Source organism: Bombyx mori, chromosome 1 (assembly GCF_030269925.1).
Source record: "Bombyx mori chromosome 1, ASM3026992v2".
Taxonomy (NCBI): Eukaryota; Metazoa; Arthropoda; class Insecta; order Lepidoptera; family Bombycidae; genus Bombyx; species Bombyx mori.
This window is the reverse complement of record NC_085107.1, coordinates 15,399,127-15,414,376: the sequence shown is the minus strand read 5'-3', so window position 1 is coordinate 15,414,376 and position 15,250 is coordinate 15,399,127. Positions and strand designations below refer to the sequence as shown.

At 35.1% G+C, this 15,250-nt stretch overlaps 1 protein-coding gene across 1 annotated transcript in view; it reads right to left on the bottom strand.

Moving 5' to 3' along the window:
- Nucleotides 1–3,766: 3,766 nt before the first annotated feature.
- Nucleotides 3,767–15,250, bottom strand: part of LOC101745785 (nostrin) — a 74,189-nt gene continuing 62,705 nt past the window's right edge. The window contains exons 3-14 of the mRNA XM_038012826.2: nucleotides 14,755–14,840; nucleotides 13,808–13,951; nucleotides 13,651–13,732; nucleotides 13,439–13,569; nucleotides 13,023–13,223; nucleotides 12,802–12,937; nucleotides 12,428–12,592; nucleotides 10,483–10,635; nucleotides 9,305–9,457; nucleotides 8,173–8,530; nucleotides 7,114–7,269; nucleotides 3,767–6,173 (exon numbers count right to left, since the gene is read on the bottom strand). Coding sequence (XP_037868754.1) covers nucleotides 6,058–6,173; nucleotides 7,114–7,269; nucleotides 8,173–8,530; nucleotides 9,305–9,457; nucleotides 10,483–10,635; nucleotides 12,428–12,592; nucleotides 12,802–12,937; nucleotides 13,023–13,223; nucleotides 13,439–13,569; nucleotides 13,651–13,732; nucleotides 13,808–13,951; nucleotides 14,755–14,840 — 1,881 coding nt within the window. The 3' untranslated portion in view covers nucleotides 3,767–6,057. The remainder of the gene's footprint in view (nucleotides 6,174–7,113; nucleotides 7,270–8,172; nucleotides 8,531–9,304; nucleotides 9,458–10,482; nucleotides 10,636–12,427; nucleotides 12,593–12,801; nucleotides 12,938–13,022; nucleotides 13,224–13,438; nucleotides 13,570–13,650; nucleotides 13,733–13,807; nucleotides 13,952–14,754; nucleotides 14,841–15,250) is intronic.

Here is a 15,250-nt window from a genome sequence, read left to right as displayed (position 1 = left end):
TAGCTGTTACTACGTCAATATTGAGAGTGCCAGTGGTATTCCGCGTTATGAGGTATCAAGAGGAGAGACTAAACAATCATCGCAGATCCATATAAAAACAGACTTAATTTTGATGTCCGTACGCAAAAATTTTTTTTATATATAATAATATCATATAAAGAAAGGTAAGGTACACGCATCCCATCTCAATTATATTGTACAAGATCATATAAAATTCTCAAAGAAAGTAATATTTTCTCGTTCGCTTTTATTACAATTGGAAATTAAATTTAAATCCAATTTAATTATTGGTACTTTCTCACATTTTTACTGTAAAATTTTTTTTGAAAAATTCCTTCATTCTGGGAGTAACTGGGGTAGATGGAAATAAATTTATTTTGGTTAAGCCAGTTAAGAGTAGATATGTAGGAAATATACACACCACGGTTCTTGGCAGAAAGATACATTTTGTATGAATTAAATAGTTTTCGTTCCACGAAACTAAACCATAGAGATTTTGAATACTTCTCACAGATTATACGAGTGTTAATGTCTCTGATCTGTATTTTTTAAAACATCCCGAATTGCCTTATTCGAAAAATTATTCTTTCATATATAAAAAAAAAACTGCCAATATTATTCACTGTTAGAATGAGATCGTCGTACTCAAACTAAATTTTATTATGTGTGTGAGACTTCGTTAAATATAGCAGCCATCGTTTGTGAGTTAGGCATCTTTGAAGAAAAGGAATGTGCCAGAACTTAAGTTTCTAAATTATTCCATGACATGCTTGCAAAGAAGCTAACGTTCAGTTTCACCCGAGCTATATATTCTGTATTCATTTATATTGACCTTTTCACACTTGATCAATTTTTTGTATTCTAAATTATAGCAGTTAGTTAGTGCCTTTTAAAGATATCATTATGTTCGTTGCCAAATTATTTGCAATTGATCACAACACAATAAAATTAAACTCACAAGACGTGTGCAAGCAAGATTCAGTTTGTGTACGATATGAATCTCATATTTCTAGATGAAATTATCGATAATGCTCAAAAGCTAGTTTGCTAGACGATGCTGAATTTAGACACTTCTGAAATTGGAATTAATATATTGCTAAGCGAATAAAAAAAAAAACAAAAATATAAAACACTAACGGGATAAATACAAGAATATTGTATTTCTAGTTTTAAGTAAAGGATATGTGATTAGATGTACAATAATAATAGAAGAAAAAGTAGTTTTAGTCGCAATTGTTGATTTATCATTCAGCATTATACGTGTTCTATCGTCACAAAACAATCATATTAAAATTTATTTAACCAAATCACTTATCCTGTTCAAATATCAGTTATATTTGTAAAGCGCTTTATCAAAATTTTCAAATGATAATACAATAATGATCTGTTTAAGCATTATTTTGAAATATTTTTAATTGCGATATTATAATATCTCTAGTACCCTGACATGAAAATAGGTTCCTAAGAGATTTTCGATTTATGCACAGAAACGGTTATCGGATTCGTTGTGACCTTATTATTATGTTATTTAATGTTTTATCACGTCAAGTCACGTGAACATGGCACACGCATCCACCGTGTTTGTTTATTTATAATTAATTGAATATTAAGAAACTATTGTCGTTTTTAACTTCAAACATCAACAGATGCTATGACTTGTTCGTAGCATAAATTCATCCGTTGCGTCTTATTTGACATGTAATTGAGGCGAACCCTTGCAGATTAGTTGCACTGCATCCTAACACCGTATTTATAATGTTATATTTTGGCGAGAATATTGCCTTGAAAATACCTTAAAATATCAATCACAATTGAATTGTTTCGTAAAAGTAGACGTATGAAATTTTATTCTATAATAATAATTATAGTTTGATAATGATATTTTCCTGACATCCAATACCTAGTTTTACTTCATTATTTTCGTGTTTATCAATAACAATGTTATTTTATACTTAGTTGTAAGATAGAACGATGAAAAACGTCCGATACATAATGCACTTCGATAATTGTGAAGGAAGTCCCAACTAGAGGATTCACTTCGATATATAATAGTGTTAAAAATCAGTGACTGTTGTCGGAATGTCTTTGAATAATATTAACTATGAAGAGCTCCACCAGAAAAGATCATCTACGCATCGCTAATATTATCAAAGAACTAACTAGATTTTGAAATTTTGCAGTCATTTGGCACAAAAGCATAATTAAGATTCGGCATTTCACTGCTTTCGTAACAGATGCGGTGGAAATAAGCACACTGATAGATAAGTCTTAGTTTGAACGTTTAGTTGACAAATGTATATCTACTGTCGGGTACAGCTATTCCCAAATCGTTTAATTCAAATCCAGAAGTTCATATCCGACCGTACATCGATACTGATTTGAAAAACAGATTGGAAGTCTGTTAGCTCCGCACGAGAAATCTACTACGTGATCTAACTGAATTGTAGAACTTGATGACATCTGATCTAGACAAACTGATATAATATATGGAATCTTAAAAAAAACCTAAAAACTAAAGTCTCTTTTCTCCTTTACACGATACTGTGTCGTGCAATGTGAAAAGTACGATAATACTTCATACGATACCAGTTCTCGAAGACAGCATTCGTAAATGTAAAGGGGTACATCGCCTTAACGAAATACGAATTTGTTTGAAACAATTCCAAAAGTTTTATATTGTTTGAATTAGAAACAATTTGATACGCCCCAAAACATACGATATGTCATTCATCATGCTCATCATCGTGCGATCATGCTCATAAAATTGTCGATGGGAATTGCAAATTAAAATAATGACCGTATTAAAGAGGTACATATAATGGGTGGGTTGGAACTGTATCCGAAAACTAACAGATGTAGCATATAGACGATGATTCCCACATCAACATTCTTCCACTGGTGATAGCCGACCAAGGTAGGCTCCCCACTTCATTTCTGCCGCGAAGCATTAATGCGTTCCAGTTTGAAGGGTGGGGCAGCTTTTGTACTATAGAACTGAGACTTAGAACTCAGGTCACAAGGTGCGTGGCTGAACTCATGCTGTTAATATCTATGGGCTCCGATAACCCCCTAATACCAGATGAGCATTGAGCTATGCATTAAAAAAAAACTACAACGTCACGTTCGGCTTTTCCCAAGTACATATCTCATTTAATATACATTTTTGCACAGAATTATGCAGGGGTAAGAGAGATAGCAAGATATTTCCATAGTTTTCCCACTAAATTCGCACTCTTTTCGTAACCCTAAATCTATCTTAAATTATTCGCTACGTCATTTTGGAATAAATTACAAGGCTTGATTTCGATTTGTTTTAAAATGGTTTCATGCAAATGCTGTCTTTTGATTAGGAAACAACGCTATTCTACGAATCGATATACATCTAAGAAATCGTATTATAGCTAGGTATTAGTGTAAATGGAAAAGAATGGAATTGTGATCTGAATATTAAATGATAAGTTGAAAAATAAGTTGTGTAATAAAATTAAGACGACTAAAATAAAATGTGTGATTGTATTAATTATTGGCTATGATCAATATTTCGTTATGAGAATAACTCTATTCTAGATAAATTATTAATTAGAAATAGGAATTATTGTGAATTAAGCGTTAGATATTTTTAGACTAAAGACCCGAATCTTGCCAACACTAAACTGTGAGTTTATTTTAATAAATAATTTGTTGTCATCCGTACAAGTTGTATTTTTTACCTAAAAGTATTTCCTCTTCAGATAAATTAGATACTTACACGTAAATAAAACAACGATTCCAAATTACAGAACAATATAATTTTTTAATAATTAACAACACTTTGGTACATTTATTTTTTTATAGTAACACCTAATATTTTACATTCATATTTGTTTCGTGAAACAATCTAATAAATCTAATAAATTATGAAATAAAATTATGTTGCCTTAGCGTATCTTTATTAATTCTCAGAAAAATAATTAAGAAAATATTACATATTTTTTATGATCCTAAACGACGCCATATAAAATGATAAATTTAATTTCATTTTCGATAAAGAGTAATTTCGAAAAATATAGATGTCTCTGTTAACACACCAACAATCACAGTGATATAATGGACTAATATGGGTTACATTAAATATTGCTAAACGTGGGCTTGCGGTAAGAATTGAGTGATACGTTGCGGCAAGAGTTGAGTGATACATTGGAGTGCCAACATTGAAGTCGATGTTCGACTTTTGAGTCTGAAGAGCATAAGACGAGAGAGAGAGAAAGAAAGATAGAGAGGGCCCTTTTCTCTCTGGGTGATCTGACTGGCAGACAATCTCACGGCCTACATACGGTATAAAGTTATTACCAAAACTCATACACCCTACTGAAAGCGAAACTTACCTGAAGCACGTACCTATTAAAGGAATTCACATTCATATTCCACGAGACTAGTTTTAACTGTGTTACCTGAACGTGGCGTCGAATGTCATATTTTTATACAAATAAGGTAAGGAAATAATGACATTTCTATGCCTCTGGTAAGAAGGGGGGCAATTAAAATCAGGGACCAATCTGCCTGCGATGATGACAAAATTCTGAATGCGCGTATTCGTCCATGCCTCAATTAGATCTCAGTCGACTTCAAAGCTCACGAGTGACAAAAGAGAACTATATATATTACAATAAACTACACAAAGTTGCTGCAGTATTAATGTCGTTGAAATAAATGAGAATATCGTGTGAATTTAGACTCGGTACTGTGTTCGTGGTGCGATCTAATTTCTCTTCGCCATAAGTTTAGATGTTTGGCACATCTAAAATTATTTGAATATAAACTGTAATAATATTATACTTAAATCTTATTTGTGTTGGTGTTTGTTACTTAAACAATGTTTATAGAAATGGATAGAAACTTCAAAGACTATTCGAATATATTCGGGGATTCATTGGTACAATAAGGCACAGATTATTTGCTGTGAAATAATACACATACTTGCGTGGAGTAGGTACCTATGGAAAGAAACTTCAAACTAATGTTATGGTAAATCTTTTAAACGAATTCTTATTTATTTATTTATTTATTTTTTTACAATTTGTAATAAAATTGAAACATCAAGAATAATATAACAGCCACTTAATGTTTTGAATTGAAATGGTAAAATTATCGTTTTCTTAACATTACTAGTTAATACTAGTATGAAGAAATGCTAACGTTTACATAATACATATAAACGAAAATATACTAAAAATATCCGCTACTCTCTAAGTTTGGAGAAAAACGAGATCTTTTCTAGTTTTAGAATAATGACATGCATAATACGTAATTCATAAACAAAAAAAACAATATTTAATGCTTTTGTAAAATAAAAAAGCGTGGTGTCGATTGATGACTAAATCACGAATGATTTTAAGAATGGAAGACATCGCTTTGAAAGTCACTTATTGATTTATGTAATCAATAATTAATATAACCAACAAAACAAGTTTTTGAATGTAAATAACATTCAAAAAGCAAATATACTTATTCCGAATAACTGAATACGTGAAAATCACATACATATTTGTTCCAGAACGTACATGATTATTACGTTTTTATCACTTAGAAAAATAAACGACTTACTACATAAATTAAGTAAGTATCAATAAGTTTATCCTCAGTTCTCACATTAATTTACTATATAGCATTATATTTATCACAACATGCAGATTTGTTAAAAAAATTTTTTTCAATTTATTCGAAAGGAGTTAGTTGTATACAATGTATTACTGATCAGTAATTTCGAAATTTGATAAACTTTATGACGATTCAATGTAAATATTTTATTTCGTTGACGTTTGCATGATTACCTACACAGGCTAGTTAGGTATTATATAGATACACGATTGTATTTCCAGAAAACAATACTATGAATTAAAAGGATACATCTTCGCTAATTTGTTTTTATTAATAGGCTGCGAACACTAATGATCGATATATCTGGATCTAATTTGTAAATTTAATCAGGAATTAAGTATCTGATTGTTTTATTATAAACGAACGCCTCTCTCCTCTGCAAATTAAAATACTAGTTTGACTAATTATTGATCTACGTCCTCAAATGCATGAGTTGATTTCCTCGACATACGAAGAAGGGAAGATTCCGTAGGAGCCGTTGAGATCGCCAGACCACCAGCCGTCATCCTGTTTTTCGTGGATATTTATTATGTCTCCTGAAAAGAGTTGAATTATGCGTGTGCTTGTTTAACATTTTTTTACAATTCTAACAATCGAAGAGGTTTGGATTAACCATAAAAAAAATATGTTATAAAATATTAATATGTGTATGAACATTTACATCACTCAGACCTTATCATGTTCTGAAACTCGAGACGTACAATTAGTCGGCAAGTTTTGTTTAAAAGTTAATATTTAAATGTTATCTAATCAAAATATCGGAAACCAGTCTAGAAATTCTAAAAATTGCATAAGCGCTAACAATAGTGAAACTGAATACGAATGTAAAAGGAAGTTTAGACGTTGAATTGAATTACGTTTAACAGTGAAACACTTTTTGTTCGTTGATAAAAAAACACCAACCAAGATTCGATGTTTTTGTACGCTAAATTGACTACAGACGAATCGTGCTGAGCAATCCAATGATGTACCGTCTAAGAATATACCACCGTTTTTCTATATTTACATAAAATAAACATTTTAGAAATTACGTGAGTACGTTAAGTGATTTTTGTGTAATGGTTTTACAATTTAATAAAATATGATTACTCGTATTTTCCTCATTTTGTTAGCAATCCTATCTACTGACTGTACCCTCAAGGGGTTATATTAGCCTCACGGAAGGTATAGCCGAGCTTGCGGAGCTCAGCCTGGGAGGCTTTGTAAACATCTGCCCCAGCAAAAGCAGCGCTGCGCTTAAATCTAACACCGGATCGAAATCGCGACCCACTGAGAAGATCCGGCATGAAACTCAGCGGGCTGTGGGTTGTGTTACGAAGCCTCTATCGCATACAACGGGTTCGATGAGAACGGTGACCGGTACTTGGGATTTTCCTTACAATATCACATTAATAGACTATTTGTTCGATAAATTCCAATTTCAAAAATCAAACATACAAATGGAATGCGTCTTTTCGTTTATATTTTTTTTTTTACCTGGAGACAACGTGAGCTCATCATTCAGTCTCGCTTCGTAAGTGTATAATGCCCTGCATTTCCCCAAGGAAGGAGTCTGCGATGCGCCATCCCCGTTCTCATTCTTCATCATATCAGTCAAGTCAGTGGAGCTGTCACTTTGTGACGAAAACTCATCTGGACATAAACAATATCTATGTTATGACGATCCTTAAGATATTAAAACTGTACAAGTAATGATAAATCGTATCGTTCGTGATAAAAGTCTTCAGTAATGTTGTAAAATATATGCAGCCTGACTACCAGCTATGTAAATGTAATATTATCGAAGAACAAAAATTCTGACATCAACTGTTGTTTTTTCATATGAGTCATGCGCTGAAACTCAACAATGATAAATATCTTGAAACGAAAGTCGTATAATCTATTTAAATCTATAGGAAAATTTATTAAAACGATCAATGCAAAAAAGTATATTTCGTTTATAAATAAAGTTATTATCAGATGTGTATTAAAAATGCGTTATAACTTGGAATTCGTTAAAGCCTATTTTTTTCCAAATATATCTGTACTAATATATAAATCTACAGTGGTTTTTACGGATGTTCCGTTATAACTACTGAACCATACATCCGATTGACTCGAAACTTGGTACCCATGTAGAAAATACATGTACTTAATGGATAGGCTAATATTTATTTGAGTGTTGGACTCCCTACACCAATTGCGGGGCCGTTAATGATGAGATTTTTTGTGGGAGTGAGAAACAATAATGTTAATTTTAAATGCCCAGCAAAGCGGACGGGTACAGCTATCCCTTATCTATACTAATATTATAAAGAGGAAAGATTTGTTTGTTTCGAATAGGCTCCGAAACTACTGGACCGATTTGAAAAATTCTTTTTCCATTAGAAGCTGACATTGTCCCTGATGAACATAGGCTGCTTTTATTTTATTTTTTTTTTATTTATTTTTTTTGGTTTCATGTGTGTTTTATGTTTCCGAAGCGAAGCGAGGGTGGGTCGCTAGTCCCTTATATGAAGCAAACACCTTTGACATTTTCAACTTATTCACACTCACCAAAATCACTGTCATGTTGATTCGAAAGACCGTCACCGGCACCACGTTCGCTCCAATCTAAAGGACTCTCAGGCGGGACTGGGGTCCCCAACATCTGCGCCTTGCCGTCCAGCAGCGTCGGCGTCGGTAAATCGACACTTATAGGAGTCATCACGGGGGTCGCCGGCGCACTCTTGTTCTCAGTGTTTCTTCTAAATGAAAGATGTTCTATCCTTAACTTGCTAGATGCTCTACTCATTATCGAATCCCGCCTTTCTCTTTCTTCACCTCCGTTAACGCTTTTAGTTAGCGCGGAGTAGTTAGGTTGGAGGTTTTTATTTACTTCGTTCTGGTAATCAGTTTGCAACCACGGTGGTACCTGGGTAAAAAAATCATATAAGGTATATTTATTGGTAGGTCGCTTTGAGAAGGCGGCATTACACGACAGTCAAAAACCCTCTTGTCGTGGCCGCCGGAAATTACATATCCGATCCTGTGGACCGAATGGTAAACAGTAGACGTCACCGTCGCCCTAAACAGGACATTGCGGATCCTCCTGATCCATTAACTTTTAGGTACCTCAAGCACCGGTCACCATCCTCACCGAGCCCGTCGCTTGCGACGAAGGGCTAGACGAGAAAATTAACCCATAGACACAGCTCACTGAGTTTTTCACCGGATCTTCTCAGTGGGTCGCCGATCCGGCGGTAGGTTCTGCGAAGCACAGCTCTTGCTAGGGCCAGTGTTAGCAACACTTCCGGTTTGAGCCCCGCGAGCTCACCTACACACGTCAAGGCGAAGCTGAAATAGCCTCTCAAGGCTATCTATCAGCATAGGTAGGATAAAAAATAGGTAAGTAGGGGTATTGTTTGTGCAAACAGCTAAAGTTTGCCTATACGTATTTCGAAATTGTCACGTGTTCCAGTTTGGGAGAGTTTTTAACCAACATATAGAACGGCCGCGAGGTTGTGACGTCTACGCGCAGCATTAACCACTTAAAAGAAGCCGTGAAGCTCTCTTTTCTTATTCTTTAACTCATCTAGATGGTTGATTAAATTAAAAAGAATAGAAAAATGCTTTGTCACTACGTTGTGTGAAAATATACTTGCTAAGCGATGTACTTTAAAACAATGTGACAAAAATACAACCCTACCTTCAGTATGCTCTGTTGTAAGCCTTGCTTATCCCTGACCACTTGTATGTGTGTGGATAGAGGATGCTGCACTGGGGTTCTATTGTCTAATTCGTTTAGACTCGCCGTGATTTTGTACCTAATTGCTTCTAAATACGTTAGCATGCTTCTCATCTGGAAATAATTGTATGTAAAGAACATGGCCATGAAGACGTGTTACGATAACCCTCATTGTTGTTTTTATTGTTCATTATTGTATATATTATTATTGTTATATATACAATAATAAGCAAAATAATTAATAATACCAAAATAGAAAGCAAAACAATCTTAGCCAATGTCAAATGCAAAGAAAAAATAATAAATGAAATGAGTAGTATGTAGCTAAATATGAATTAAGGTTGTTAAGAAAGGCTTCTTTATCTTTATCTTTATACAATAATAATATATTATGTTACATGGATATTTTACGTGGTGCCGTGTTAAATTTAGTTTTAGTTGTTTTTTCGCTTTGCATTTAGTAGCTATTTGCAAAAAAAAATCGTTTTCCTAACAAGAACTGTGTACCTAGAAATCTACGAACTTAAATAATAACAAAAGGGAAACTATAAGCTTCATTTCGGAATCGACTCGGCAATTAGACACTTCTAAGATTTCATATGCATCATCTCTTTCTCTCTCTTTGTCAGTAGTTTCCCTCATTTCAAAGCGATCGTTGTCAATACATTATTTTAGGCGCTAACGACATCTGCAATATTATATTGGAACGAAGTTTTGGAACGAAGTTCCTTATCGCGCGTTGTGAAAGGGGGCTAGACGGAAAAAATTCTTACGAAAAGTTGTCACGACACTTTTTTATGTATAGTCTTAGTATGATGACTATACAGTGTCTAATGTTTAGTCTACGTGATGACGGTTATTATTATTATTCATATAAATAGCTGTTTCTTTGTATATTATTATTATATATATTTTTTATAAATAATTGCGAATGAAATAAAGTTGATAACTTTGGCAAATAGTTTTTTATTTATTTTTATCAATAAAAAAATCATAATAAAAAATGTATACCCGAATAATTATTTTCTTTATACCTCGAATGGAACTTAAAATGAACATTTTTATAATAAGGAACTTCGTTCCTATCCGGTGTCCCACGATACCACACATCTTTTTTTTGTATTTAAGACTTAACTTACATGATAAAGTTTATCTGCGACATTTTGCTGCGAATCATCGTTTCCGAATGTCGGTGTTTGTTTGATGGCCATCGATAGCTTTTCTAGTCCTTGTTTCGACTTGCGCTCTCTGTCGATATCTTGTTTGACAAGCTGTAGGATTTTCAAAATGGCCTAGAAAAAAAAGACAAAAGCGTTCAATTATTACACTAGAGGGGGATTTGCTTTAATTTTTTTGGCTGAATAGTCAAGTATTTTATTTATAAGAATAATTTTAGTTATTATAAATATGGGCGGTTATAATTTAAGATTTGTTTTTTTATTTAAAATTAAGATTAATTTCTTTTTTATTTATTTGAGTTCGTGGAATTCGAATGGAAGGTCAGCTGAAAGTAGGTAATGGAATCAAATTAATGTGATCTAAACTCCAACAAAGCACCTACTTTATAAATGCTTCACATTCGCGGTTCATTCCATCACAAGGTAATTACTTTTTGCCTGTGCTTGGCGACTGATAATTATTGTAATGGTCAGCGAACCTAGATTCATGGAATATGTTTCTCGTTACTACCTGCATACTTAGAACTACTCCTGTTAAATATAAATCACAGAACGGACAGTGCTAAAACGTTATGTACTTTTAATTTTTATTTTTAAAACTGAAACCCTTGTTTAATTTTTGCTTCAAAACTGTACAGTAGATATTTTTTTTCATTTTATAATGATTTCTATATTTTATGGTGGTATTTATTTATCTGCGAATATAATAAATTATCTATGGCGAACACCTAAATCGCACTAACAATGGTAATATGAAATCTCACGCACAAACAAGTTTCGAAAGACAACTTTCCAACATTTGGTCTAGCAAGTAACAACACCCACTGGGTGGTAGATATCCGATGTCTATCTTTGTAGTGGTCTTGAATAAACATAATAAATTCAAAAATTAAACATATTTTTCACAAAGCTTTGTTAACGTTTTTTTTTATTGCTTCGATGGGTGGACGAGCTCACAGCCCACCTGGTTTTAAGTGGTTACTGGAACCCATAGACATCCACAACGCAAATGCCGTCATCCACCCCGAGATATGAGTTCTAAGGTCTCAGTATAGTTACAACGGCTGCCCCACCATTCCAAACCGAAACTCATTACTGCTTCACGGGCTGGGTGGTGGTACACACCCGCGCGGGCTCACAAAAGGTCCTACCACCAGTAAGGCCACGTTAAGGCATCGTGATCTCAATAGCACAGCTTAACTTAAAGGATCAGCAGAGGCCACTTACAGAAATACACTTTGATTTCATAGATCATAATCAGTGTTACACATCCAAAAGCTAAATAGCATTCAAAACAAACATACCTACATTCTTTTACCAAAACCTGTTTTGGTTTATTTGTAAGTAGTAGTAAATCAAAGAAGAGTGTAGTGTCCCTTGGTTATACTAAAAAATTGTTTGTCGATTAATATTATCAGTGTTCGAACGGTGTAATTTTTTATTTTTTTCTATTCTATCAGCCCATGGACGTCCACTGCTGGACATAGGCCTCCCCCAAGCCTCGCCACAAAGACCGGTCCTGCGCTGCCTGCATCCAGCGGATCCCCGCGAACCTCAATAGGTCGTCGGCCCACCTTGTGGGAGGCCTACCCACGCTACGTCTCCCAGTACGCGGTCACCACTCAAGAACCTTCTGGCCCCAACGGCCATCTGTTCCACTTCAAATCCAGCTCGGATGGGCAGCGTTCGGAAAGCTACGTAAAATCTTCTCATCACAAATACCACAGTGTCTCAAGACGAAAGTCTTTGATCAGTGTGTGTTGCCAGTGATGACATATGGCACTGAGACGTGGTCGCTCACAAAGGGCCTTATGAGAAGGCTCAAGGTCACCCAAAGAGCAATGGAGAGGGTAATTTTTTATACTATTACCTAATTCTTTCCTCGTTGAAAACAATGGATAGTTACCTGTTTGCGTCGTTCCCGATTCATAGCTAAGGTCGTGTGTTCACAGTAGAAATCAGGCAAGAGTTGTTCACTCGCGCCTGCGGGGGCTGATCGCACTCCACGCACGACCCTCATGTCAACATTTGCGTTTGCATTCTTAATCGGATTCACCAGTGTGTTCGTGGCCTAATGTTGAAGAAAACATAGTTCAAACAATTGAGAGTCAAGGCCACATCATTCCAAACTCACCATTCTTACGATTCAATCTTGTGTTAAACAAATATAGAGGTACAACAAATCGCTAATTGCAAATATAAAATTTACACATAAATACACATATGTATAAAAAAATAATTATACATATTACATTTGTTATTGTATCACACGAAATATACCTCAGCTAATTGGGAAGGTACTGCAGAAGTTAATCTGAGGTAGCAATCGGCTGCAGTCTTCAGCTGTGAAAGTCTCTCTTCCTCAAGAGACTCCAGCATACCAGCTCCTTTCATAACGCTGGTTTCCCATTCCAATCTAAAAAAAACGCAAATACGTTACTAAATATTCTATAAAGGGTCCGGATTAATCAAAATGATTACTAGTAGTAAGATTTGATTACCTGGCTCTTTCAGCTTGAACACAAACGTTATAATAATCCACTTCAGTTTTCTTGACAGCATCCTCTGTCTTCCGTTTCTTCACTTGGAGTTTAGCTGCGTCTCTTTCATTTGACGTTGTTGTGACGCGTTCAGCTCTAGCCGCGGTCAAAATCGAATGGGCATGCGGAATGTGACCCACACTTGAACTGCGCGAAATGCGACTGGAAAGAATAGAGGAGTTCTTGAAATTATGTGTTGCTGTTGTCTTATAAGTAAACGCAAGCACAGGGTAACTGTCCAAACATTCGCCAGTGTCATTCGCATCGCATTGAAGGATCCTTCGAATAAACTCATGACGTAACCAGACCTCATTAAATTACTTGACTAAAAACGAAAACAGAGCCTGGTTCTGTCACGAATAACACATTCATCAGACCTAAACTCTAGAGAGGCGTCTTGCAACTTCTCGTTCTCTCTCGCAGCGGCGTGAGACTGTTTCTTGGACTTGGCTTCAGCAGTTCGCCAATCGGATAAGGTCCGTGTAGTCTTATCCACGTTCCCTTCAATCTGTCAGATAAAAATATATATATGTGATTAATACCATTTAACGATAGACAGATAAAGAATTAAAATTACATAATTAATTACCTTCTTCCTAAGTTTCAATTGACTGTCGATTACGTGTTTCATTGGTTTCACTAGCTCATCCGATAGGCCACTTGAGTAATTTCTGTAATATATCGAATACAATTCAGTTAAATTTCTGTTTCCCGGAGCGTTTTAATCGAGCTGATAGCTAGTTTACCTGTGTATTTCAGCACGTTTCTCCATTTCTAAGGCGACATGTTTCCATGCTTCCGCGCAGGAGCCGACACTTTCTTTGCACGCTTTGCTTAGTTTGGTGCTGAGCTTGGCCAAGCATTTTGAATAATAATTTTCCGCCTCGACTCTATAATGAGAATCAGACGATTCATTGCAATTTTAAAGATAGACTTTCGCATTCGTTTACGTACGCGTTCATAGACAACGAACGCAATTATGTCGCAATTGTTTGTTTTTATGTCCGTGCGAGTATCTTGGGACATAAAAACGGTTCGGTTGTGTAAAAATGATAATGCAGAGTAGTCCAATGGGCGAGAATAAGCTTTAGAGCGCGTTATTTGCGTCTGTATCTGGCCCACTTGGCGGAACCTCGCGACGCGCTATTTTTGATTTTGTGGCCATTGCCGCGTCCTTATTTAAGCGTATGTTTGATTGATATCAAACGGCGAAAGACGCGCGTCTGATCAATATCCATATTATCACGCGTTTGGTGTAATCACATTAAAATATGCTCATTGTTGTTTACGGACAGCATGGCTCTGGATCATCGGACCGTTTTGCTAGCAAACAATATGACATTGTTATGTGAGTTAATTGTACCTAAACTTTACAAAAGAAAAGTCGATAAGATTGCCAATCTAGCATTCGCACGACTTGCCTTTAGTATTCATCGATGGAGCGGAGCGTAACAACAGAATTGTATTAATGTTTTATTTTTTTTCATCGGTATGCTAAAACGTTCATGGTACCATAATGAACGCCTGCATACGGCCGAGTTATCATTTGTTGTTGAGAATGTGAAGGTCGAAAAACATTGAAGACGGCACCTACTCTGTGACGTGGGTGGAAGCATACCTATTGTTAACATTTCTCTGTTAATACATTTATTTCGTTAATATATTTATATGTTGTTTTTCATTAAAAACATACCTTTCTTGTAATATTGAAGCTAGCTCCTTGCTGAAGTCGCTTCCTTGTTTCACATAACGACGAAGTTCATCAAAACCATTCTGAGCCTGAAACAAAACAACATTTCAGTTGAATTTAAATCTTCCTTGAGATTCATATGAGTAAATTGGTTTCAAAAACGGAAATAAATTCCAGTCCAGACTATATTTCGTTACGATGTCAATTGTAAATTAAGGTTTTACGTATGATCTGGCTTTGAGGAGTAGACTAATGTAATGAGCTAATGATAAATGGTCCATCTAAAAAAATTATGAAATATTGATATTTTGAGCAGTACTACTACAAAATGCTGCAGAGAATCAAGTCTCAGGGATGAGGAAATACTGGGGAAGAGGAACGAGGTACGAGGTAAGACAAGACAGATGTGACTTCTGAAAACGCACTGTGCAGAAAGTATGGGGGATGAAACTGGTGCAATACGAAGGTAATGTGAAATAGTAATGAGGAATCAATGTCC